At 47.3% G+C, this 25,745-nt stretch overlaps 1 protein-coding gene and 1 long non-coding RNA gene across 4 annotated transcripts in view; one reads left to right on the top strand and one right to left on the bottom strand.

Moving 5' to 3' along the window:
• Positions 1–2,289, top strand: part of CEP126 (centrosomal protein 126) — a 96,907-nt gene extending 94,618 nt beyond the window's left edge. The window contains exon 11 of the mRNA XM_044257789.1: positions 1,864–2,289. Coding sequence (XP_044113724.1) covers positions 1,864–1,926 — 63 coding nt within the window. The 3' untranslated portion in view covers positions 1,927–2,289. The remainder of the gene's footprint in view (positions 1–1,863) is intronic.
• Positions 2,290–15,233: 12,944 nt separating this feature from the next.
• Positions 15,234–25,443, bottom strand: LOC122912262. Of its 3 annotated transcripts, none has more exons than XR_006385593.1 (5): positions 25,207–25,443; positions 18,432–18,549; positions 17,544–17,584; positions 15,668–15,845; positions 15,234–15,521 (listed from the first exon to the last, which is right to left on the bottom strand). It is a non-coding gene; the product is annotated as an uncharacterized LOC122912262 (long non-coding RNA). The 3 variants fall into 3 exon arrangements; XR_006385595.1 differs by having other exon boundaries at positions 25,219–25,443; XR_006385594.1 differs by lacking the exon at positions 25,207–25,443 and adding an exon at positions 20,020–20,455.
• Between the last annotated feature and the right edge of the window lie 302 nt (positions 25,444–25,745).

The following is a 25,745-nucleotide window of genomic DNA, read 5'->3' as shown; positions in this document are numbered from 1 at the left end:
TAAGAACAGATGCTCCCGCATGACCACAGCAGCACTTCCCACGGGGCGGACACTGACACACACTCAGACTCAGATTCTCCAGCCGGAAGAGAAAGTGTCTTCTGTGGCTGCTTTACTCCTCCAGTGCTGGACACAGCCCGGGCTAGAGGCCGTGGGGGGTGTCTGCTGTCCTCCCTCTCCAGCCTTCCCTGTGCACGGACGCCTCTCCAGAGGCTGAGCCCGGGGCCTCGCTGGCTGCCCCATGACGCGGAGGCTCCCGATGGTTTTCCCAGTAGATGCGGCTTCACGTTTATGGTGGACGCAGAGTTTCCAAGTTTGTGTTCTCAGAGCTATTTTTATCACCTGCTTGATTCTATCTCTATCTCGGCTTCAGGTGTTCTGTTTAGCTTCTTTTAATTTATTTTGAGTCCAGAAGACAGATGTCCAAGACAGAAGACAATTTCTTTTCAAATGATAATGTATGTCATAAGTGTTTAGAGTTACGTGTGAAACACGTATAATATGTGCTTCGTGCCTCCCCCAGGAATAAAGTGAATGGGCTTAGCTGGTCTTCAGTCTTTTGTTTTCATCACGATAAGTGTAGTCTTTAGTCCCAATCCCCTGGCCTCTGGAAAGCTTTCAAAATGTGTTCCTGTCTCTCCGTCACAATTTCAAATAAGTAAAATTATTTAATATGTATGTTCTAGAAAGGCACTATGTAATCATGTTCCAGTACTTTGTGTGCATGACGCAAGAGACCACCAAAGCTACTTGTTTTTACCAGGACACTAGTGCCATAGCCCAGTTCTCCCCATATAATGGCAGAAATATCAGTTCAGGAATATTTGTTGGTTTGGAGATGTTGCAGGTAAGGTTTTTATTAATGTTTCTTATTTTGTTTTTTATTTCCACTCCAATGTTTTCATACCCCTATGAACTTAAAAGAATTTCTTTTCAAATGATAATGTATGTCATATGTGTCCAGCTTTATAATTTACAAGCATTATGTAGTTAACTCAGGAACTGAATTACTCAGCAACACTAATTATGAGAATCTACCAGATGCCCCAATATAGAAAACTCAAATGTTGTTGGTTTAAGATTTGAGAATTTATGTTTAATTCTCAAAGATCATACATCTCTCTGGAAAGTGCACAACCTGGGCAAAGTTTACACGTTAATGTACATTAATGCACATTAATTAATACTCTTTGGTGGCAAGTGGACCTTATTGTTGCCAAATGGTTTCACACACACGCTCTTATGTAATCTTCTGAGTGAGGGACATCAAGTAATTCTTTCGAGTCTGAGAAATGTTCAAGGGCAGAGCCAGGATTGGCCCTTTCCCCTGTTCCCCCCCACATCTCTTCTCCCTTTTGTAATTCTTACTCCAGTTGATGCCACCACCGTCCTCCAGATTTCCCAGTCAGAGTGTGTGTCTCATCCTGGCTTTGCGTGGTCCCCCATCCCCGACAGTAGACCGCCCTAAGGCCACTGAGTGAGCCTCGGTCGCACCCAGGACTCTTCCCTCCTGCGGTGCGTGTCTTAGTCCCGCTTCGGGGTTCCCGGTGTTAGCCCCGCAGCATCCTGGGGTGTTCTGTGAGCCGCCGCCGCCTCTCCTAGCACAGAAGACTGCCCCTTCTGACCGCTTACATGGCAGATGATGACAAGGGCAGCTCCGAAGCACATTTCCACTGACAGAAAGAGTGGAGATCATGAGTTCTTGCAGTGAGGATGCTGCCTTCCACCGCTGGGACTCGTGGGAGCCTTACAGGGACCGAAGTACCCTTCCGTGTCAGGCCACAGTCTGTGAGCTGTGAAGAGAGGCCCGCGGGAAAGCCTGTAAGTGCTGGCGTGCAGTGACCCCGTGCCCTTGTATTGCAGAACAGCCGGCCGAGAGGCAGCCCGTCCCTGGGGGTCGGATCCAGGCTGCAGAGGAAGTACTGACGGACCGCAGCGGCGAGTATGACTGTTCTCGCGGCCATTAACAATGGCCTGTAAATAGAGCATAGATTTCCGCATTTGTTAAGGATTTAAATAATACAACCATAAGATAAAGGTAAATCATCACATGAGTAATGGAGATAAATTGACTAGTTTACATTTATGCTACAAGGTTATTATGTATTTTATTGATAATACGTTTTTAGTGAAGGGAAATGTTTCATTGTTTTTAGTGAGCCTGCTACTGAAAACACATTCATTATATTTGAAAATAAAATGGTATTTTGTTATTCAAATTATGTATTAGCTATAGTTGTGAAGTTTTGTTTTTCTGAAATTCCTAATAAATTCTATTAAATTTTGGTACAGTGGTGTAAAAAGTTCATGATTAATAATACCCCATATAAACAGTAAAGCCATCTGTCTAAGACTTGGAAGGATCTCTGTACTTGGAGGTGTTACCAAAGGCTGTTACGAAGACCAAAAGAAACTCCTTGTATAATCATGAAACTCCTTCTATGATTTTGGAAGTTTTTTTGTGGAATTATGTTAATCTCATATATCTTTTTACTTCCCCTCACCCATTTCTACTTCAAGCTCTCATCTAGACAGTCCGCGAAAGCTGACAGATGGCATTTCTAAGTGTGGTGGACTGGCAGAGTAAAATCTGTCGTATCAATCCCATTTAGGGGCGCCCGGGGGGCTCAGTCAGCTGAGTGGCTGACTCTTGGTCTCAGCTCAAGTCTGGATCTCAGGGTCGTGAGTTCATGCCCCGCATTGGGCTCCTGTTTTAAAAGTTTTCAGCTCTCTCCCTTTGGCTGCTAGAGGGACCGTGCGTATAAGGCTCTCTGTATCCTGAGTCCTCCCTGCTTGCACTAATGCCCAGACCCCTTGAAGGCCCCCAGCCTGCTGTCCCATGCCTCTCTGCCCAACTGCACACTCTCCTCCTAGCTCGGAATGCCTTCATCAACCTCCACTGACATCTGCCTGAATCACGTTTACTCGTTCTTTTAAATTCTACTCAGGTCGAACGTCCTCTAATGTTTCCTAATAATTATCTGCCACCTTTGTATAAATTGTGTCCTTTGCATTCTGAACCACACTTATTTCTGTGTATGTATCCCTCTTCTAGATAAAGTGCTCCTAGCAGCTAACGGTTGTCACTGGTGTCTGTCCCATGAGGAAGTAAAGTGGGGGACACAGCGGCAGACCAAAATAACGAAGGAAAGGAAAATATTCAACTGTGCGATTTATCAAGCCCCAACTATGTGCTAGGTGCTGCTCCGTGTATTAGGGAGACAGTAAAAACAAAAGTAATTATTTTCTTCTATCATGGACTTACATTTTAGTCGGGAGTACAGATTTCCAACATAAGCCGCAGCCACCGGAAGGTTAGAAGGCGCGGTGAACAGAAAGCAGAGTGTGGGCGGGGCGGAGGACCAGGGCAGACGTGAGCCCGCTGGGGTGGGCAGAGACAGTGTCTGACGACTGAAGGGCGGGGAGCCAGCCCTGGCAGCCGCAGGGGAACAGAGCGGCCAGAGGGCAGGAAAGTAGGCTGTTCTCTTAGTGAGGACTGGGGAGCTGGCAGGGGTGTTGGGAAGAAAAGAAAGCGAGCAGAGGATTGGAACAGGGCTTCCTGTCACCCGTGGATGGTGGCAAAATGCATTTCCTACTCTGAGAGGTCCAGGTTGGGACCGAGACCATACCAGGGTTCCCCATGTGGAACCACAAGGGTCTGGAACATAACCTTGGCCGCATATTGAAATCACATGAGGAACTTTAAAAAAATCTTGACGTCTGGGTTACCCCGGGGGGCGATTTGAGCATTGAGATTTTTTAAAGCTCCCCAGACAAATTATAATGAGAAGCCAAGGGTAAGAAACATGGTCTAGAAGCAGTAATGCAAACAAGTAATGGGGTCGGGGATCGAATCCAGTCTGGGCGCCCTCTCCGGCCAGCGGACTTGGGGACGACCCAAGGGCAGCGACCATGCTGCGGACAGTGTCTTTCTGGACCCGCCTCAACCCCGTCCACCGCAGAGGTGGCCGTACACGTGACTGACCAGTACTGGTGGCCAGGAGTGCAGGAAGAGCTCCGTGGGGCTCCTCCAGGAGCAGCTCTGGCTTCCCTCCTCACCAGCAACAGATGCAGGCTCTTCCCATTCCCTGCTTCCTGGGTTTGGGGTTCAGGACTGATCCCGTGGGGGGAGGTTGCTGCACTCTGAGAGTCCGCCCTGAGTACCGAAAAGCCCACGGAGGAGGGGACAGACTGACACAGGGCACCCAGCTTCTTCGCTCCACAGCATCTTCTAGCCACAGCCCACTGACCTCAGCAGCACCCCCACTGCCCGGCCACCGCAGGCATCGGCTGATACCCACGGGGACTTTGTCACCCAAGCCCCCTCCTCCTCACTGATGCAGGCTCTGGAGTCTGCACCTCTGTTGTCCCCTCCCAGACCCTCCTTCTACAGCTCCTCCCATAGGGGATAAGATGTCATTCTTGTATCCCCTAGTCCTACGATTCTTAACAGCGGCTGTGTTGTCCTGACTGATACAGTCTGATGGAGGAGACTCACGTGGGAGATGAATGCAATTCTGAATTTTGGAAAAAAAGCTTCTGAGTTAGCAAAATGGATATCGCTCTAGAGAACGAAAAGGAGAGAAGAGCCTCCCAGGTCTAGATGAGACAGAACCAGGAGACAGGGAGGAAGCGGGGTGCGAAACACCGTCCTGGTAAGTGCCCCATTTATCTAGAAAGGAATTTCAAATAAGGAACTTGAAATACAGATGCTAAAAAATTAGGACTTATAACTACGCTCTCACATCTGAATTTTTAATGAAATTATAAAATGGGCATTTCCAAAATGGGAATTTTACCTTTTTGAGTAGAATGCTACTGAGGAAAGTGACACGAGGATTGAGGCCAGTGGTTCGGGAGAACTCAGGCAGGCCTCGCCAAATTAGGTCATTTTCTGACATGCCAGCCCAGTGTGTAGCTGCAAGGTTTGGGCAGCTGTGTGTCCGCTGCTGCTTCACATTTCCAGGAGGAGAACGGGGACAGGACTAGCAGCCGCAGGGACTAAGTGACTTCTCTCTCTCCCTCTAGGACTGGACGCACCTGTTTGCCAGCACCATTCCCAGGAAAGCAAGCGAGCCACCGGACTGCTCCTGAAGTGGTGTCCCAACCTGGGTTTGGAGAGCAGCGAGGTCCGGGCAGGGCTCCGGGGAGAGCCAGCTCCGCGCTCAGGGGCGGGAGACCCGGCGCGGCTCCCTAGGGGTAGAGCACACCCTCGTCCCTCCCAGAGCCCCAGTGCCGGGAGCAGCTGCAGTGATGGAAATAGACGTGAACTACAAATGTCTGTTTATGAAACCTCTTACAGTAACTTGTGAGGGCATTTTACAAAAAAAAATGGTATTTGGGTTTTTTTTAATTATCCATTTTGGTATAATATATAGTCCCAAAGTTACCACAGCCCCCAAAAGGGCCCTTGGTGGCAGCATCAGAGCCGAGGTTAGCTTTCTGTGTGGCAGAGGGAGGCCCTCCTGTGACCCTGGGATCATACTGTCTTTCAAATCGAACGGTTGGCACTTTGGGACTACAAAAAAAATTTTTTTTTACATTAGAAGGTAATGAATCAAAATTAGAAATTGCAAGATTTGATGGGATAGGGAGGGAGACAAACCATAAGTGACTCTTAATCTCACGAAACAAACTGTGGGTTGCTGGGGGGAGGGGGGTTGGGAGAAGGGGGGAAGGTTATGGACATTGGGGAGGGTATGTGCTTTTGGGTAAATTGGAAGGGGAGATGAACCATGAGAGACTATGGACTCTGAAAAACCGTCTGAGGGGTTTGAAGTGGCGGGGGGGTGGGAGGTTGGGGTACCAGGTGGTGGGTATTATAGAGGGCACAGCTTGCATGGAGCACTGGGTGTGGTGAAAAAATAATGAATACTGTTTTTCTGAAAATAAATAAATTGGGAAAAAAAAAAAAAAGAAATTGCAAGATTTGAGGGAGCCAATTCTTGTGGCCTTTTAATGACCCTGCTCACTTCTGGTTTGCAGAGCCTGGCCTGGGAGGTGAGGGACCACACCCTGCCACATAAGGCACGTGCTGTTACTTCACCCCAACGGACAGCCCAAGAGCCATGTGTTCGTCGTCGCCAGAGGAGTGCAGAGGCTCAGAGATGAGCCCGCCCCCAGGGTCACGTAGCCGGTCAGTTGCGGCCTCGCGGTGCACACCCAGGTCTGTCTGGCTGCAGCCCCTGTGTTCTTTCTGCCATGCTCTCTGGGGGAACTGGGAACTACGGGACCAGTTAGGGAGAAGGGAAAAGGAAATGAAAAAAGGACGGCAACAGGAAACATTTTGTACTTTCCTATTTGGGGAGGAGAAGCATAGGACTTAGGAAAAGTTAAAGCTAACAGAAAAGTTAAAGCTCAGGTTTTTAAAAACAGAAAGCTGGGGCGCCTGGGTGGCTCAGTGGGTTAAGCTGCTGCCTTTGGCTCAGGTCATGATCTCAGGGTCCTGGGATTGAGTCCCGCAGTGGGCTCTCTGCTCAGCAGGGAGCCTGCTTCCCTCTCTCTCTGCCTGCCTCTCTGCCTACTTGTGATTTCTCTCTGTCAAATAAATAAATAAAATCTTTAAAAAAAAAAACAGAAAGCTGTGCACCTCTACTAGTAAATATTCGGGGCATTTTTTATGCATCAAGATACAGTTTTGTGAATTGGGATATTATTTATAAAATGACATTCCAGTGGGCAAAGCAGGCCAAAGGGCTATGCCATGATTTCTGTGGAGCCTTCCAAGCACCTTGGATTACAACTCAGCTTTTTTTTTTTTTAAAGCAAGGATTTGTACTTAGGTGTTACCGTCACTGTACTCGGCATCAGACCACATGCCAAGCCCACGCCACAGCTGATAGTCCCTCTTACCTTTTATCTGTGTCCCCGAGAATGTCTCTATAAGTAAAGCTTCATTTAAAATAGTTGAACTCTGGTCGAGTCTGAGGAAACACACCTCTCTGGTGAGCTTAAAAAGCAGAACAAGTCTTTATTTTTCTAGTACTTGAACATTAGGACACCATCATTTCGTAAACCTGTGGGGTGACCCAAATCCCGGTGCAGCACTGGCCATAACACCTCCAGAGAGGGGCACTGGGACCTTAGCGGAGCCGGGAGGGGCCACTGACAATGACAAAGGTACGCAGAAATTGTTGGGAATTAAAGCGGAAGAGAATATCTATAGAAGCGAAAACTAGTGACAATGTGATTCACATAGAAACAAGGAAGAAAAATGCCTTCCACGCTGACTTATACATATTAGGATAAAGGGACCTCTTTCCAATTGAGGTGGTAAGTTTTCTCAAATTTGCAGGGAGATGAATTTCCTCTCGGTGGTGCACGTGGTGTGGGCCTGGTCGAGGCCTGGAGCCTTGCGTGTCCACCGCCCCAGCAGCCTGCGCCCTGCGTCTCCTGCCGGTTCTGCCCTTTCCAGAAAGGGGCACTGCTAGGACTAAGCCACCAGCATGAACATGAGCATGGGGACGGGTCCAAACACACACACAGACCTTGTGCACACAGGGGCCTCCTCATTCTGTGCCCTGAGAGGACCGGGCACTCAGCCCTTGTTCCCTAATGAAAAGAACCCGGGTTGTGGGGGAAGTGACTGATTCCAGGACTGTGCAGAGAGAATACAACATGGGCTTGGAGTAAGGATGCACTAAATGAAATCAATAGAAGCAGGACATTTCAGATGTCCCACCTGTCTGCAGGGACAATCCAACAGTGATCCCAGCAGAAACAAAATCAGGTGTGATATCAGATTACAGGCCAAAGAATAAACCAGAAAGAAGTCCATACTGGTACAAATAAATGATCCCATAAGTAGAAGGGGAGGAAGGAATGACTTCTTTACACAAGGGACCCAGTACATATGGAAGGGATGAGGACACGGAAGAATCACTGTTGGCCAGACCGTTGTTGCAAACAAGACCTGCAAGCGGATGTCAAAATTAGCTTGGAGGAGAAACAGGACATCTACATCACCTCAAAGTATGTCCCCCAAAATATTTAATGACAAGGAGAAAAAGTCCTTTTACACTAAGGGGACCTGGCAGATCTCACCCGTAAGTAAACAGTCTAGGTCATGATTACCATAAGAAAACATTTTGAAATCCTACTGTGACCTTTGATATCATGCAGTGAAGCGGGTATGACTTCACTTCAGTCGGGGGAAAAGCATCACACAAACTCAAGGGACATTCCACAGAATGCCCCACCGGTACCTTCTAGAAGCGTCAAGGCCATGAAAGAAAAAGAATAAGAGAAGAACTGTTGCGAATGAGAAGAGACCAGAGGACGTCAAATACAATATGACAGAGTAAGGACAGAACTGCTACTTTTTTAGTTAATAGTCTTCCAAAAATGTTTGTTTCCTAGTTTGGATGCCGCTACCCGTGGTTGTGTGAGATGTTAACGGCAGGGAAAGCTGGGACAGAAATACAGCCTCTGCAGATGACGACGAGGCTTCCGCAGGTCTCAGATCACTTCGGAAGAAACAGTGACGGGGCGCCTGTGTGGCTCAGTCCATTGAGTGTCCAACTCTAGATTCTGGCTCAGGTCATGATCTCAGGCTCATGGGCTGGAGCCCCAAGCCAGGCTTCGCACTAGGCGTGGAGTCTGCTTATAATTCTTTCTTTCTCCTTCTCCCCTGTCTCTCAAAAAAAAAAGTTTTTAAAAACTTTCAAAATATTTAAAATCTTTTATTGTACTGGATGTCCCAGTTTGGGGTTCAGAACAAATACCTCTATAATTCTATAAAACCTTAAAACATACACTTCATAATTTCTTAATAATGTATTAAGCACTTATGTACATATATGCCAGTTTAATATGCATTATATAGAATTAACCATTGAGGTCACCTATTTGAAAGCCAAATTCCAAGTCAAGGTGAGGGATATTGCAGAAAAGCGACAGGTGGGGTGCCTGGGTGGCTCAGTGGGTTAAGCTTCTGCCTTCGGCTCAGGTCATGATCTCGGGGTCCTGAGATCAAGCCCCACATCGGGCTCTCTGCTCTGCAGGGAGCCTGCTTCCTCCTCCCTCTCTGCCTGCCTCTCTGCCTACTTGTGATCTCTCTCTGTGTCAAATAAATAAAATTTAAAAAAAAGAAAAAGAAAAGCGACAGGTGCTTCCTGTAGAGGCCCGATGGGCCAGTGCATTCTCCTGGGGCAGCAGAGGTGAGTGCCGGGGACGGGAGGCCCTGGGAAGGGATCCTCAGGGCTCCTGGAGGCCCCTGGGCTGTAGCCTTCTGCACAGGGGGCTTCTCTTCCCCTCCACAGGGTTCCTGTGGTCACTAGCACTCATTGGCTTCTGGCAGATGTCTCATCAAAAAGTAAACACAACCCGTTTCGCAGGAGGAGAAAATCCATTGTGCACTGATGGATTGAAAGGAAAGCCTACATGCCAGGAAAAATGACTTTGTCTTGCAATGAAGACGCCTCCCCTGGCATGAGAGCTAGTAGTTTCTGGAAGCTTCTGTCAGAGGTTGTGCAGTGCTGTGTATGAGCAGGATCTCCTCTCCTCCCGGCAACCCAGTGAGCCCAGAACCAAGTTGTGGGCACACTCCGCACGGAAGAGCTGAGTCATGTGCCCAAGGTCAAGGACACAGGAAAGGACATCTCTGGGAGTGAACCAAAGTCTGTTTGACCTTAGTGTTCACTTACCCCTTGTCATGGGCAGCCGGCCTCGTGGCAGAGCAGAAGTCTCTAGATGGTTTTGGGGCTTATCTACAAGATCAAAAACTTTTACAAGAAAGCACATATGCCATTTGGATGGAGAACTGTTTAATTAACCGCATGAGTGGGTAGGGCAGGTTGAAACTTGAGTTAGCTTCATAGACCCCAGGTGGAATGTTCTAGACAACCTGTGTCCTTCGTGCTAATGGTGTCACGCTGCTTACCTGCTAACTGGATTCCAAACAAACTCCTTGAACTCTTGGGCGAGTTCGGTAAGAACAAGGATGAGCTGGTCTCGGCCTGCGTTTCTCAAGTTCTCTGCATCCCCCCAGCTTTCCCAGAGGAAAGATCTGGAGACCTTCTCCGAAGGTTACCCTTGGAAATCCCCTCGCCTTTTCCTGTGTGGCAGGCCATGAGTGTCCCTCGCCCCGGCTGCTCCCAGCAGTCTGTGTGGGGTTTGCTCTGGGGGCCGGGCGGCTGTTTTCCTGCGGCCCCTGCCAAGCCCAGGGTGTCCGTGAGCGCAGAGACCGCGTCGGAAGGGATCCCACTCCAGCACCTTCCCCGAATGCACATGTGCTCAGGTGTGACACGTGCCCTTTGAGGCCCTGTCCGTGGGACAGGCCACGGCTGGAGGAAGAAAATGGAGCTTGGCCTCCTAGGGACTCGCTGTAAAGGGACTGGCTGTGGACTCTGCTCTGCTGGGAGAATCAGGAGATTCTGCTCTGCGGGCAGAGGGGAGAGGCCGCGAGGCCTGAGGGAGCGCCGAGGGACTGCCGCTGGGGCTCCGCGGGGACTAACTGCACTGTCTCAGCACGCGACTCCGTCATCCTGGGCCACCCAGCAGGCCCTTAAATAACGGGAAATCCACAGTCAGAGAATCGCTTTAACTGCAATTTCCTATCTGCCCTAATCCGTGGTAAAACCAGGTCGTTACTGTTGAACCCTTGGCTCTGCGATTTCTGTGAAACCGAGGGCTGGGGTCACTGGGTGACGTGCCGCCCTCTAGTGGCTCCAGATCAACGGCCTTCGCCCCCTCGCCGAGCCAGTAGCGGCTACAATGAAAACGCAGGTTTAGTGCTGGGAAGTGTGTAAACCTGGTGATTCACAGACCTGTACCCTGGGGATAAAAATACATGATATGTTTATTAAAAAAACAAAACGTGGGCTTATGGGTTTTTTTTGTTTTTTTTTCCCAATTTATTTATTTTCAGAAAAACAGTATTCATTATTTTTTCACCACACCCAGTGCTCCATGCAAGCCGTGCCCTCTATAATACCCACCACCTGGTACCCCAACCTCCCACCCCCCCGCCACTTCAAACCCCTCAGACGGTTTTTCAGAGTCCATAGTCTCTCATGGTTCACCTCCCCTTCCAATTTACCCAAATTCCCTACTCCTCTCTAACGCCCCTTGTCCTCCATGCTATTGGTTATGCTCCACACTCATTCACTCATTTGTGGGGCTTATGTTTTTGACCGAAACTCCGCTAGCCGACCTGTAGGACATGGCTGCTTTCCGACGGAGTGTGCAGCCCCACAGCAGCCGCGTGCAACGCCCAGTGCTCGTCACTTCACGCGGCTCCTTCCGCCCGTCACCCGGTGACCCCAGCCCTCACCCCCTCCCTTCGGTGACCCTCAGTTTGGTTCCCGGAGTCCAGAGTCTCTCACGGGTTGTCTCCCTCCCTGATTTCTCCCCCTTCACTCTTCCCTCCTTCCCCTGCAGTCTCTGCTCTATTCCTTCTGTTCCACCTGTGAGTGGCACCGTAGGATGCTTGTTCTCTGCCTGCCTGACTTCACTCCGCACGATCCCGTCCAGTCCCATCCACGTTGCTGCAAAAGCTGGGTGTTCGTCCTTTCTGATGGCCGAGGAATAGTCCCTTGTGTATATGGACCACATCTTCTTTACCTGTTCGTCTGTCGAAGAGCATTTCGGCTCCTTCCAGTGTGGCAGTTGTGGCCATTGCTGCTATCAACACTGGAGTGTGTGTGCCCCTTCTTTTCCCTCCATCTGTATCTTTGGGGTAAATGCCCAGTAGTGCGATTGCTGGGTCGTAGGGCAGTTCTATGTTCAACATTTTGAGGAACCTCCATGCTGTTTTCCAGAGTGGCTGCACCAGCTTGCATTCCCACCAACAGTGTAGGAGGTTCCCCTTTCTCCAGCATCTGTCGTTTCCTGACTTGTTAATTTTAGCCATTCTGACTGGTGTGAGGTGGGATCTCATTGTGGTTTTGATTTGTATTTCCCTGATGCCAAGTGGTATGGAGCATTATTCATGTGTCTGTTGGCCATTTGTATTATCTCATTTGGAGAAGTGTCTGTTCATGTCTTCTGGCCATTTTTTGATGTGATTATCGTGTTGAGTGTGAGGAGTTCTTCATAGATCTTGGATATCAGCCCTTTGTCTGTAGTGTCACTTGCAAATATCTTCTCCCATTCCACGGATTGCCTCTTTGTTTTGTTGACTGTCTCCTTTGCTGTGCAGAAGATTTTATCTTGATGAAGTGTTTTTTTTTTTCCCCTTTGTTTTGAACTTTTAGTAGTTCATTTTTGCCTTTGTTTCCTTTGCCTTTGGTGACATGTCTAGCAAGAAGTTGCTGCAGCTGAGCTCAAAGGAGTTTCTGCCTGTGTTCTCCTTTAGGATTTTGATGAATTCCTGTCTCACATTTCATCCATTTTGAGTCTATGTTTGTGTGTGGTGTGAGGAAATGGTCCAGTTTCATTCTTCTGCATGTGGCCTGTCCAGTTTTCCCAACACCATTTAATGAAGAGTCTGTCTTTTTTCCATTGGACATTCTTTCCTGCTTTGTCAAAGATTTGTTGACCATAGAGCTAAGGGTCTATTTCTGGGATCCCTATTCTGTTCCATTGATCTATGTGTCTGTTTTTGTGCCAGTACCATACTGTCTTGATCATCACTGCTTTGTAATAGAGCTTGAAGTCAGCCCCCCAATTTTGGTTTTCTTTTTCAACATTACCTTGTATTCAGGATGTCTTCTGGTTCCATAAAAATTTTAGGATTGTTTGTTCCAACCCCATGAAAAATGTTGATGGCATTTTGATAAGGATTGCAGTGAAAGTCTAGATTGCTCTAGGTCGGACATTTTAACAATATTCGTCCCATCCATGAGCATGGAATGTTTTTTCCATCTCTTTGCCCCCATCTACCCCCACTCATGTTCTCTGTCTCTCTCTCAGATAAACAAAATCAATGAAATCTCGCAATTTGCAAAGACATAGACAGAGTTAGAGGGTATTATGCTAAGCAAAATAAGTCAGAGAAAGATATGCGTGTGTGGAACTTAAGGGAAAGAAACAAAGAAAAAAGAGGGATAAGCAAAACACCAAACTCTTCCCTCTAGAGAACAAACTTATGGTTACCAGCGGGGAGGGAATCTGGGAGGGGGAACCGGGGGGTGGGGGAGAAAGGCACCTGTCGTGAGGCGCACCAGGCGGGGAAGGGAAGTGTTGAATCACTGTATTGTACAACAGAACTAATACTGTACGGTATGTTAACTTACTGGAATTAAAATTTTAAAACTTAAAAAAAAAATTTAAAAACTTAAAAAAAAAACCCACAATGCTTGTTGTTTTCTTGTCTTGGCTTTTGTAGGTAAAGCTACCGTGAACACACGTGCAGTGCTCGTTCTGTCTACTTCAGATGAGTTCCTGGACGTGGAATTGCCAGAAACTCATGGTAGTTTGTTTTTAATTTGGGGGGAATTGAATGTTAACTAAACTTACTGTGACCTTCATTTTATAATACATAGATACATGACATCATTATGTCATACACCTAAAACAATACAATGTTATATTCTACTTATATCTCAATTTTTTTAAATGCTAATTACAGCCAATAAGGTATCTTCCCTTACTAATAGCCTGCCACCCAGTTTGAAAATCAGTGGCCTCTGAAAACATTTTTTTTATTTTAATGTATCATTATAGAGTATGGTTCATGATATCATTCATTCTGAAAGTAGAGATGATCTAACTTTTTCTCAAACAGTAAGTTTGCAAATACAAATAAAATTCCCTGTACCCTATAACTGATAATTACGCCAAGTAAATATATTTCCTAATTTAAACGCATTTCACATGTATAATGTTACACAAGTCTCTCCTACAAACCTCTCTACTTTTAGTCTTCAGAGTTAAAGACTGAATTTCATCATGTAAGGATAACAAGATACTACAATATGTAGTAAACCTTATGGTTATAATAGGAAAATTTAATAAAACACTCTACATGACAATAAGGACATTGTTAAATTGCATACATTCATATATGCCTTTATACAATCATACATTATATACATTATATAATCATTAAAATCACGTTTTTAAAGAATACTTAACGGGGACACCTGGGGGCTCAGTGGGTAAAGCGTCTGCCTTCAGCTCAGGTCCTGATATGTTTTCACACTGTGTATTTCATGCATTTATTATCATTTTTTATCAGGTAAGGTCCAACCCGTAAAAGTGTCTGAGATTGTCCCCTTTGGTCAAAGTGTGCAGTAGAGGAGAGCAGGCCCAGCCAGGTCCTGGGGCTGCAGGTTTCCCGTGAGGCCGAAGCCCAGCCCGCAGAGCAGAAGCCCCACGAGGAGCTTGAGTCCACACGCCACAGGAGTACCTTCTGAGGCATTTCCACCACTATTTTTGAAAGGGCTCCTGCACCTCCAGAATGGAAGACGAGTGATTAACGCATACCCCTGCTTTCCTTCCTCCCGTAACTCAGACCAAGCTCTCAGCAGAGGAGGCGCCGCGGGAGGGCAGACTGGGTCAGTCAAGGGTGGCCTCATGGCTGCTGTCACTTTTAGGTCCAAAATTCGGGTTATGACCGCCAAGTATTTATGAAACACCTCAAATGGTTCTAAGTCTCCGTCTGTGGTATTTTACCCTCATTGTATTGCTTATGTGGTCATCGTCCTAATGTCTTTCTCTTGAGATTACTATAATGTCCAGATATATATATTTTTAAGATTTCATTTATTTGACAGAGAGAAATCACAAGTAGGCAGAGAGGCAGGCAGAGAGAGGGGGAAGCAGGCTCCCTGCTGAGCAGAGAGCCCGATGCGGGGCTCAATCCCAGGACCCTGGGATCATGACCTGAGCCTAAGGCAGAGGCTTTAACCCACTGAGGCACCCAGGTGCCCCATACTGTCCAAATAGTAAGAGAAGTTTGTGCAGTAAACTCTCTGAGAGCTTGCCATCAGCGCAGCTGACACATGGTGTCGCACCTGCGCCAGGTGTGTGTACGGTGCTCTGAGCCCCCACTTGTCCCCACGCAACGCAGGGACGCCACTGCCTATAACTTGCAGAGAATTCGAAAGCACAAAGGAAAATGACACATCATCTCTTCCAGACTCCTCATGGAGTCATGGAGACGACCCAAGCACCTCCCAAATGACCATGGTTAAAACACTGACGTCTATGATTCCAATGTTTATGAGAATTAAACAGTATTTTGCCTCTTTGCTTTCTAAATTGCATCATAGAAAGAGAAGAAAAAAATAATTACAGAAAAGTAAAAGCTTTGCAAGTTACTGTATTTATTGGAAATCAACTCAAAGCTGCGGGACTGACGTGTGCATTCAAGCAACATGACCATCCTGAACACCTCTTAAGTCATCACTGTGCCTGGGGCTTCAGACCAGCAAAGACCCCATCCAGGCCAGCTGTCGGTACATGTAGAGCCTTTGAGCTCTCAAGGGCTCGTCCACAAGCAGTTGCAGCAGAGTATGGTCAGCGGTACAGCAGGAGTAACCCAGATGGTAAGGGGGTCGCAGCTCTAACCGAGGCTGGGCGGGGGGCGGAGTGGGGGTAGGCAGGCACCCTGGAGCCCGGGGCTGCAGCAGCGAGACCTGATGGATGGGTCACACCAGCCAAGGTTAGGAAGGAGAAAGGGGGATCTCAGGCCACACCTGCTCGACTTTGCCCCACAAATCCCCCAGTCAGACCAGAGAGCAGGCTTCCAGGCAAGGCAAGCAATGGAACATTCACTTTTTACCTCTGCTCCGTCCTGAACCCAACTTCAGTGACAACTAAAGGATGCGAAGGATCGGGTCCCCAGACAGACAGGAGAGAAGACCGCACCAAGTCTGCGAAGGCTGGAGAGCAGGTGGTCAGGTGCTCAGTGACCCAGGTGACCGAGGCCGGCCGCAGGAGAAGCCTAGAAGCACGCTGGTCTGGCTTGCACAACCACAGAGAAGCTCGGGTTTAAAGGACAATAGGGAACCCTGGAAATGGCGGGCTTGGGGCTGGTCAGTAAAGTTAGGTCAGAACAGGATTAGCTGAAAATCTATTTAAGAAGCAAGTAGACCCCAGATCCACGTCCCCCGCCGTACAGCTGGGTGGCCCCTTCTTTTACCAAAGCAGAAACATTTAACAAAACTAAGAATAAAAGAACCTTTTTTTAACCTTTTAAAGCGCACTCAGTGATCGCTGTGCGCCTAACAGAAGCCCCTTCAGGACAGGGCCGGGGAGCTCGTGGGTCATCTGGCTGGAGCGTCAGCAGCTGAGAGAACCCTGCGCTCAGGCCCAGGCCCCCTCACACATGGGATCACGCTCAGTCCCTTAGGGCAGCCTCACCCCTTGTCTGGTCGACATGGAGGTAAAAGACGGGCCCCTTTCACCCCGGCGGCTCGGTCAGTGAAGTGTCTGCCCTCGGCTCAGGTCGTGATCTCAGGGTCCTGGGATCGAGTCCCACATTGGGGTTCTCTGCTCAGCGGGGAGCCTGCTTCTCCCCCCACATCGGCCTGCCGCTCCCCCGGCTCCTGTTCTTGCTTGCTCTCTCTCTCAAGTAAATAAATACAGTCTTCAACAACTTCAACAAAAAGACAGACCCCTTTGCTTCAAGACAGGACAAGTCTGAAAAGCATGACCATACACAGGCAAGAAACAGAAAATGTCCGTTTTTTAAATAAAAGATATCAAAGGGGTGCCTGGGTGGCTCAGTCCATTAAGCTCTTGATCCCGGCCCAGGTCTTGATCACAGGGTCATGAGTTCATGCCCTGCATGGGGGTCCACAAACAAACAAACTATACCAGTTACATCAATGACAAAAATTTTAAGTACCGATGATGAGTCTTTTGAAAGATAATGCAAGCCTTTTCTGGAAAAAAAATATTATATATATATTTATATATATACATGTGTATATACATATATACATACACATGTATATATATACATAACGTGCTGAAAGACCTCTGAACAAAGAGTCTTGCAGATCCAGCACTCTGTAAGACATGCGGCATCCCTGGGCGTGAACACTCCACCTCATAAAGAGGTCACTTCTTCTCATTGACCTTAATTATTCGAAGCGATTCCAACCAAAACATTAGCAAGCTCTTTGTGGGGTTTGACAAGCATCTCCAAAAATGTACATGAAGAAAGAAATCTAGGAAACAAGGCCGCTCCGGGGGCCACGAGCCTGCTGCCCACTGCCCTCCACTGTAGGAGCCGGACTGACCCCCGGCCCTTGGCGCTCTGCTCTGTCAGCCGCCGAGCCCATGCCTGCCCTGCACGGGTCCAGTACAGGCCATTGTTCCCACAGCGCGCCGCCCGCTGAAGAGACGCGCCTCCAATGGGCCACTTGGAGGCCCTTCCATCCCACTGTCCCTCCCTCACAGCCAGCCTTGCCTTGTGGGCTGATAGGCCCCTCGGCTTCTCACTCCATATTTTGTTCACAGGCGTTTCCCTAATAGAATCTTCGCTCATGGAACCCTGACTTGTCTGGCTCTAAGAGGACCCAGTGCCAAGTCAGGATGAAATCCCCAGGGTGCTGATAAGGACTGCAGCTGAGCACCAGGCCTCGGAAGCACTGGTCAGGGCCAGCGTGGAAGGGCCGGCTGTAAGAAGATGAAAATGAGAGGAAACCTACCGTGCTCGAGCGCTCTCCCTTGTACTCTGGCTGAGGAAGAGCTAGCAAGAATGGAAGAGGGATGACTTTTTAGTAACCAAGACAAGAAGTTGGACAAGACAAAAACATATTCATAGTATACTACGTGACAACAGCAAAAATATGTATTTGCCTAGTCCTAAGACTGCAATTATTAAACATTAACATAAAAATTATACTATACTGGTGAGTATTTTATAGGCTGAGAGGAGGGGAAATGCAGGAGAAGCATGGGGAGTGGGATGAGAAATGTCAAGGAGGAGTTCAACATACACATATGACACAGCAGTCAAGAAAAAAAGGATGACAGTAGAGGCACTTTGGTTGGAAATACAGGATTAAATACAAAAGCTGAAGGAATTAAAAGTGTGTCTGCTGAGAGGGAGTGGAGATTGGGGCCACTGACTGTCTCATGATAATACTTGTAGATTTTTACCTGTAACTTTGGTACAGTTTAAATGAAAAATAATTATTAAACATGAGATTGCAAAATATGACAAACATATGTGGCAATCATAATTTGACAAATCAACCAAAAGCAAACACTACCATGTAAATAAAGAGGTGATTCATAAGAGAACTAAAAATGTGAATAAGAATATAAAGACATTTCATTTCAGAATTAATTAAATGAAAGTTAAAATAGAAAAAGCAACGAAAGTGCTTCTAGATCTAGCTCCCGGAGAATCCAAACATGTCCACACAAAAACCTGTACCCAAACGTTATCAGCGCTTTCCGTAATAGCTTTCTCCGGCAACTGAAGAATGGATGAATAAAAGGTGGTACATGCCCATAATGGAATATTATTCAGCAACAAAGAAGAATGATGTTCTGACACATGACGGAGTAGAAGAATCTCGAACACCCACCTCGTGCCGAGGGAAAGAAGCCAGTCACGCAATGCCCCGTATTGTATGATTCCACTTGTATGAAATGTCCACAAGAGCAGAGGAGAGCTTAGTGCCGGCTAGAATGAGTTGCCAGAGGCTGGTGGAGGGAAAAATACGGAGTTGCTGCTAGTGGGTGTGGAGTTATTTTATGCAGTTCTGAAAATATTCTAAAATTAGATAGTGGGGATGATTGCACAATTCTTTTTTTTTTTTAAAGATTTTATTAGAGAGAGAGCACAACTTGTGGGAGGGGTAGAGAGAGAGGGAGAAGCAGGCTTCCCGCTGAGCAGGGATCCCGAGGGGACTCAGTCCCGGGACTCCTGGCAGATGCTCAACTGACTGAGCCACTCAGGCGTCCCTGATTGCACAATTCTGTGACTGTATTAAAAACCACTCAATTGTATACTTTATATTATGGTATGTGAACTACATCTCAATAAAACTTGTCAAAAATAAAACCACACCAAAAAAACCATTTAAAATATTTTTAAAAATGAGAACGGTAGAGCAGAGGAAAATAGTAAGATTAAGAGAAAGAAATACAGGGGCACCTGGGTGGCTCAGTGGGTTAAAGCCTCTGCCTTCAGCTCAAGTCATGATCCCAGGGTCCTGGGATCGAGCCCCACATCGGGCTCTCTGCTCAGCAGGGAGCCTGCTTCCTCCTCTCTCTGCCTGCTGGTGACCTCTGTCTGTCAAATGAATGAATAAAATCTTAAGAGAAATATAAGAAAACCAAAAACCACAACTGTGTTTCGTGGTTGAATGTACGAGTGACACATCACAGACATCCTCACTCATGGTGTCGCAGACTGAAGTTCGTCTTGAACTTGGACACAGGAAGTATGAGTCACGTTCCTTTTTTGTTTAAAGATTTTTAAGTAATCTCTACACCAAACATGCGGCTCGAACCCATAACCCGAGATCAAGAGTCACAAGCGCTCCTAACTGAGCCGCCAGACGCCCTGAGTCACATTTCTCTCAATGTGGTGTTTAACATACCAGTTACCCTCCACCCCCCCAACACACAGAGGAAAGTTCAAATAGCTGAAGATAACATTTTTAAGGTCTAGGGATTAGAATAAAGACCTGCCATGGAATCTATTGTATCAACATAGAGAAGTAGAATTGTTTTCTCTTTAGTTTGAGGGAGGAAAAAAAAAAAAGAATAAATGGGATTTTTTAAAAAAACAACTATTGGGGCGCCCGGGTGGCTCAGTCATTTGAGTGTCTGACTCTTGATTCCAGCTCAGATCAGAATCTCGCAGTCCTGAGATCGAGCCCCACGTTGGACTCCGTGCTCACCGAGAGGCTGCTGGAGACTCTCTCTCCCTCTCCCTCCTGCTCACTCCCTTTCTCTCTCTCTCAAATAAACTTAAAAAAAAAAAAAAGCTATTAAAGATATAGGCTTAATATGCCCATACTGTGCTTCTAGGAGAATCCAGGTGATGTACCTCACTGCAAAATATCCGTGTACTTATTTAGGTTTCTTTCCAAATGTGCACTACTACCCCAAGCGAATAAGGTTTTCAAATGGCATTTTACAAAATGGATCTGGAGGCAAAAATACCGTCAAAGGCCCAGAGAGGCTATCCGAGCATTACAAGACGGGGCTTGGAAGGTGTGTGTGGCCAGGAAGCCAAGGGGACCTTTCATCCAAACGAATCATGAGTCATGAAGCCGCCTGTTAAATGGGGGAAATGAAATCAGCCTGTTACATAAAACTCTCTCCTCACCTTCCAGTTTATTTCCATGACAAGCTGGAAATGACGTGGGGTTTAACTGGCAGGGTTTGCTTTTAATCGTTGGAGATTTGTAAGTCAGATGGGAACAAAAGGAAATCCCTCCCCTGAAAGCCCTGCTGAGCCCCTCAGGCACATGCGCTGGCTCACACCGGCTCCTAAAGAGCTCCCGGCGCTTCAGTTCTCGGCTTTGATAACTCAAGAACAGCAGATGAAACACACTTTTTACAAGTTTTTAAAGAACATCAGAACAAAACAAGAACCACAGGAAGGGGCAGGGCGTTCTGCTCCTCGCTCTGGCCGTTTGGAAGGTGGGGTGGGCACCGCACCCGGCCGGCCGGCCTGCTGCACCCGCAGCCGTTAGAAATGCTGGCCCCTCGTTCAAGTCTGCATCTTGCGAAATAACCTCACCGTAGTCTTGTTTGGCTGTACTACTTTGAGGACTTCCCACTTTCAAGAAGAGCGATCATTTTCATGTCCCACAATCTCCAAAATACATTTAGTTTTAAGGCAAAATTCAAACTTCCTGTTAGTGAAATATTTTGATACATCTTTTTTAGGATTAAAGCAGTCAGCGTAAGTTAACGTCTGTGACTTGACGACAGATTCAAGTACCCAGAGCTTCTGTGAGGACCCTTGCCCCAAGCCTTCATCAGTGAGGGTACTTGGGTAATCCTCCAGAAGCAAACAGTGACATGCCGTCTGGGCAGCTTTTGAACAAATTGCAGTAATGACAATTTCTTGACCTTCATAAGTGATATCAATTGACGCTATGATAATGTAATGATAATTTATGGAGCACTTGCCGCGTGCCGGGCATGCGCACACAGCATGAGAACCTCACTTGGTGTTCTCAAGGCCTTACCGTGCAGGTGCAGAGACCCTCCCTTTACCCCCCAGGAACAGGGACCGCCAGGAAGTTAGAGCTGCCCAAAGGCACACAGAGTAAGTAAAGCTGGAACCGCAGGCCCAGACATGGGGCCCCAGAACTTACACTCTGAACCGCTAGCAATTCCACCTCTTAGAACTCCGAGCGAATTTCTTCCAGCCCATATTGTGACTGTGACCAGTCCATAAAGGCCTAGAAATGTGTCCAGACCACATACTAGACACATCCGGAGCCGGACTGTAAGGACACAGAGGAGTTGGCCACTAAACGAGTATTTTAACTCTCTTTTTAGCAATGGTCATTTCTTCGTGGGGAGAGAAAGGATTTCAAACATTGTAAAGTCAAAGACTCGTTTTTGCAAGTGTGACTGTGCTTCGATTTCCCAAACAGGGAAGAGTGGTGCCCCTTCCACAAAAGCAGGAAAGGCAAAGCCATACTCGCCTTCCTCCCCAACAGACCCCAGACTCGTCCCAAAATTTCAGGGGTCCATGGAGGACAGCCTGGGAATCACTGAGGTCGACAGATTGCCATAGACCTGACAGATCTTATTCTCCGAAAATCACCAAACAAAATGTCTAATGTTCTTGTCGACAAAGGAGGTAACTAGAACCCATACACTATGGGTAAGCAATAATACATCTTCCTGTCTCTGCCTGATGGCTCTGCGCGCGGTCCTGCTGCGCCCAGCAGCTTTCATCGGTAGCTCAAAGTCCTCGACGACATGCCCAGGACACTAACGGGGGCCAAAGGCAGAGCCTGGCCAGACATAGTCCAAGAGCGCGTGAACAGCAGGCAGCTCAGGAAGACATGTGTCAAAACACGGAATATTGTCCATAGAAATCTTTTTGGAAGAACTCCAAGGACTCAAAACTTCGTCTTAATATAAGAAACCCCAAAGCTCACCTAGCATGGAGTTAATTTTCCAGTAGTATGAATTCCCGCCCTGCTCCCCAGGCTGCAGAAACGGATGGCTCCCCAGACCACAAGGTCGTGATGCCAAAATTAGAACAGGAAACTAAATTTCAAGAAGGCAGAGTGAACTACAAATTAAATAATCTGAAAACATACTCAAACCTGTGTAAGGAGCCAAGATTGCAAAACCTGGGGGACAGGTGTTAACTGGTCCAGGGGTCCCAAAGAGAAGTCTGGGTCAAATGCTGTTCTTGGTTTCACTTACATACACGGCCAACGTGCGGAGCCTGGGCTGACAGGCAAGCATAAAGGTCCAGGGTAGGGATAGACACAATTCCCTCCAAGGCAGGACAGAATCAGCATTTTCCTGGTTAACCCAGTGAGTGGGAAGTGAATGGGGCTCACATGACCTCTTTCAGCTTCTAAGCACCGTTGAGCATATACCAAATCCTTGAGCTGAGTCAGCATCGAAGGCAATCTTCGTGCTTTTCCACTCGGCACGTGATGTGCGGCAGAGGGCAGGGTCACCGGCCCCCTTGACTCCAGGAGGCAGTGGCACTGGGGCAGGCTGCCAGGAAAGACCGGCTGTTGCAGCCTCTGCTGGTTTCTGGGAAAGCGTCGCAAATGCGCTGGAAGAAGGCTCAGCAGTACTAACTCCCCTAACAGAATGAACAGCCCATGGAAAATGTCTAGAACGATGCGTGGTGAAACGGGACATGTTCAAAAATACTAGGCGTTACGGCTGACCTTTGGACAACTCTGATTTGAACGGTGTGGGTCCGCTCATACGTGATAGTTCTCCATAAATAGCGTACGGTAAGTGCTCTGAATGTATTTCTCTTCCTTTTGCTCTTCTTAATAACTGTTTTCCCTAGCTGACTTTCCTGTAAGAATAGGACTCAAGAGAGAGCAGACACTGTGCTCAGTGACCACGTCACGGGTAGGGCTCCTGGGTAACAGTGCGCTCTTAGTAGTGGCATGCATTTTGGGCGCAGGCTGTTGGCGCCCCTAAGCCTCCTTCTGTTCAAAGGCCGGCTGCGTTTTATTACTACAGTATCACCACCGTGGTCATCACATCATCCCAGGGTTATTATCCTGCGACCTGCCGATCCTCCGGATACTGGTCAGCTCCCAGGTGGTTGAGCGAGATCATGGCACCATGAAGTGGGAGTGTTTCGGCCCAAATCTGGAATAAGGGCAAAGCTAGGTCTAGAAAGCATATGAATGCCATCTTATTTTTTTAAAGATTTTTAAAGATTTCATTTGAGAGAGAGCGAGCGAGCATGAGCAGGGGGAGGGGCAGAGGGAGAAGCAGGCTCCTGCCCAGCAGGGAGCCAGACTCTGGGCTCAATCCCAGGACCCTGAGATCATGACCTGAGCCGAAGGACATGTAACTGACTGAGCCACCCAGGTGCCCCGCATATGTGGAATTTAAGAAACAAAACAAATGAGCAAAGGGAGAAGAGATAGCAAGGCAAACCAAGAAACAGACTCTGAACTACAGAGAACACGCTGCTGGTGACAGATGGAAGGGCGTGGGGGATGAGGAGGGCACCTGTGCTGAGTGATCTATGGACGTGAAACTAACATTACACCGTATGTTAACTAATCAGAATTTAAAGAAAAACTTTAAAGAGAATTTGTAGTAATTCCGAAAATGGATGTAAAAGGTAAGAGATCGGAACAGAAGGACCAACTGAAGATCCACTTAAGAAGTGTTCACAGCGCCAAAGCCCCTCTTTACCAAGCACGGTGGTAAAGTACGGTGGGCCCTTGCCATGTTTATTCTCACCCGGAGAAGCCTGATGCTTTACTCTCTAGAGACGTCTCTGAGGGCAGGATGCCAAGGATGCCAACCCTAATCCTAACCCTAACCTCAACCCTGACCCTAAAACTTCACGTACCACTAACCCCTCACGTAACCAGTAACCCCCAACCCTAACCTTAAACTTACCCTCTGGAGAGGTCTCTGTAGTGCAGGCCAAAAGCCCTCTACCCTCACCCTGCCCTAACTCTAACCCTAACCCATGCTCTGGTCCTAATCGGAACCCTAATCCTGGGGGAAACAACAGATTTGGGACCTATGTACAATAGAATATTACTCAGTCATAAAAACAGAAGGAAACTTACAAAAATATATGTAGAGCTAGGTCAACTGGGTAGCCATATGGGGGAAAAATGAGCTTTAAAAAATATTTTGAGATGGATCATAGACATAAATGTGAAACTATTGCCATAATTCTGTGTAGGCAAAAAAAAAATTGTACGAAAAGAAGAATTATTTGTACTTCATTAAAATTTGAATTTGTGAGTATCAAAGTGATAAGCAAGCTATAGACAAAAGTGGAAATATGTGAGGAGTGCCTGCTGGTTCAGTTGGTGGAGCATGGCACTCTCGATCTTGAGGTCATGCAAGCCCCACACTGGGCTTAGAGCTTGCTTAAAAAAAAAAATTTGCGGGCGCCTGGGTGGCTCAGTGGGTTAAGCCGCTGCCTTCGGCTCAGGTCATGATCTCAGGGTCCTGGGATCGAGTCCCGCATCGGGCTCTCTGCTCGGCAGGGAGCCTGCTTCCTCCTCTCTCTCTCTGCCTACCTCTCTGCCTACTTGTAATCTCTCTCTGTCAAATAAATAAATAAAATCTTTAAAAAAAAATTTGCAATGCATCTAGTTGGCAATGGACTTACATCCAGACGAAACATTTTCTAAAGATAAATTTTAAAAATATGGACAATGCTTCATGGACAAAACACTTAAATAAGTATATCATTAAAGAAAATATTCAAACGGCCAATATGTCTATTAAAAAAATTGCTCGACAAGAACTATCAAGGAAACCCAAATTCAAAATCACAATGAGAAATATAACCTCAGCAAAGAGCCTAAATTTTTTAAAAACTAATGCTATGTGTTAGCAAGAATGTAGAACAACTGGAAATTTGATGTCAGCTGTTTGGAGTGTAAATTCATCTCCTTTAGAAAATGTTTTGGCAGCATACAGTACAGCGAGACCTACTTAGACCCTATGACCGAGCTCTTCCAATGTTGTATATATTTCCCAAAGGAATAAGGGTGAGTTCATTGAAAAAAAAAAAAAAAACCAGGCCCCAAAATGTTCATATCTGCTTTCAAAATAGTTTCACACTGTAAACCCAAACGTGTCATCGGTGGGCATCGTCATGCAATGGGCAGTAATCAGTAACAGAAAACAACGCACATCTTAACTTACAGCAGGATTCCGTCTCAACAAGCCCGTTAGCAACTGGAAATATCCGGAGTCAGAAACGCCATTTGCTGCACGCGGCCTACTGAACGTCACAGCTCAGGGCCCTGCGGTCCACGCCGCGCCGCCGAGCATCTCGCGCGGACACACACCGTCGGGACAGCGACAGGGCGGAGCGCAGGACACGCGGACACGCGGTGAGCTTAGGGGCTCTTCGCCCTCGTGATCGCGCGGCTGACCGAGCTGACGGGGCGGCCCTAGCCCGGATAGACCAGCACTGAAAATTCCACCCGCCGAGCTCCTACTGAGCCCGTGTTGCCTTCACACCCTCCCAACGTGGAGAAACGGTTCAGGCGAACCGTCGCGGCCAGATACACCGCTGTTAGACGAGCAACAAAACCCACGGAGAGAACAGTTAATTTTCAGTAGAAACTACTAGTTATGTGTTCCAGGCGCCTGTGGCTCCCCTGGTAAAGTCTCACGGTTCTGAGTTCAAGCTGTAGGCTGGCTGTAACGATTACTTAAAAATAAAA

Source organism: Neovison vison, chromosome 7 (assembly GCF_020171115.1).
Source record: "Neovison vison isolate M4711 chromosome 7, ASM_NN_V1, whole genome shotgun sequence".
Classification (NCBI taxonomy): Eukaryota; Metazoa; Chordata; class Mammalia; order Carnivora; family Mustelidae; genus Neogale; species Neogale vison.
Note: the sequence above shows the minus strand (reverse complement) of the source record. Positions and strands in the feature narration are given on the sequence as shown.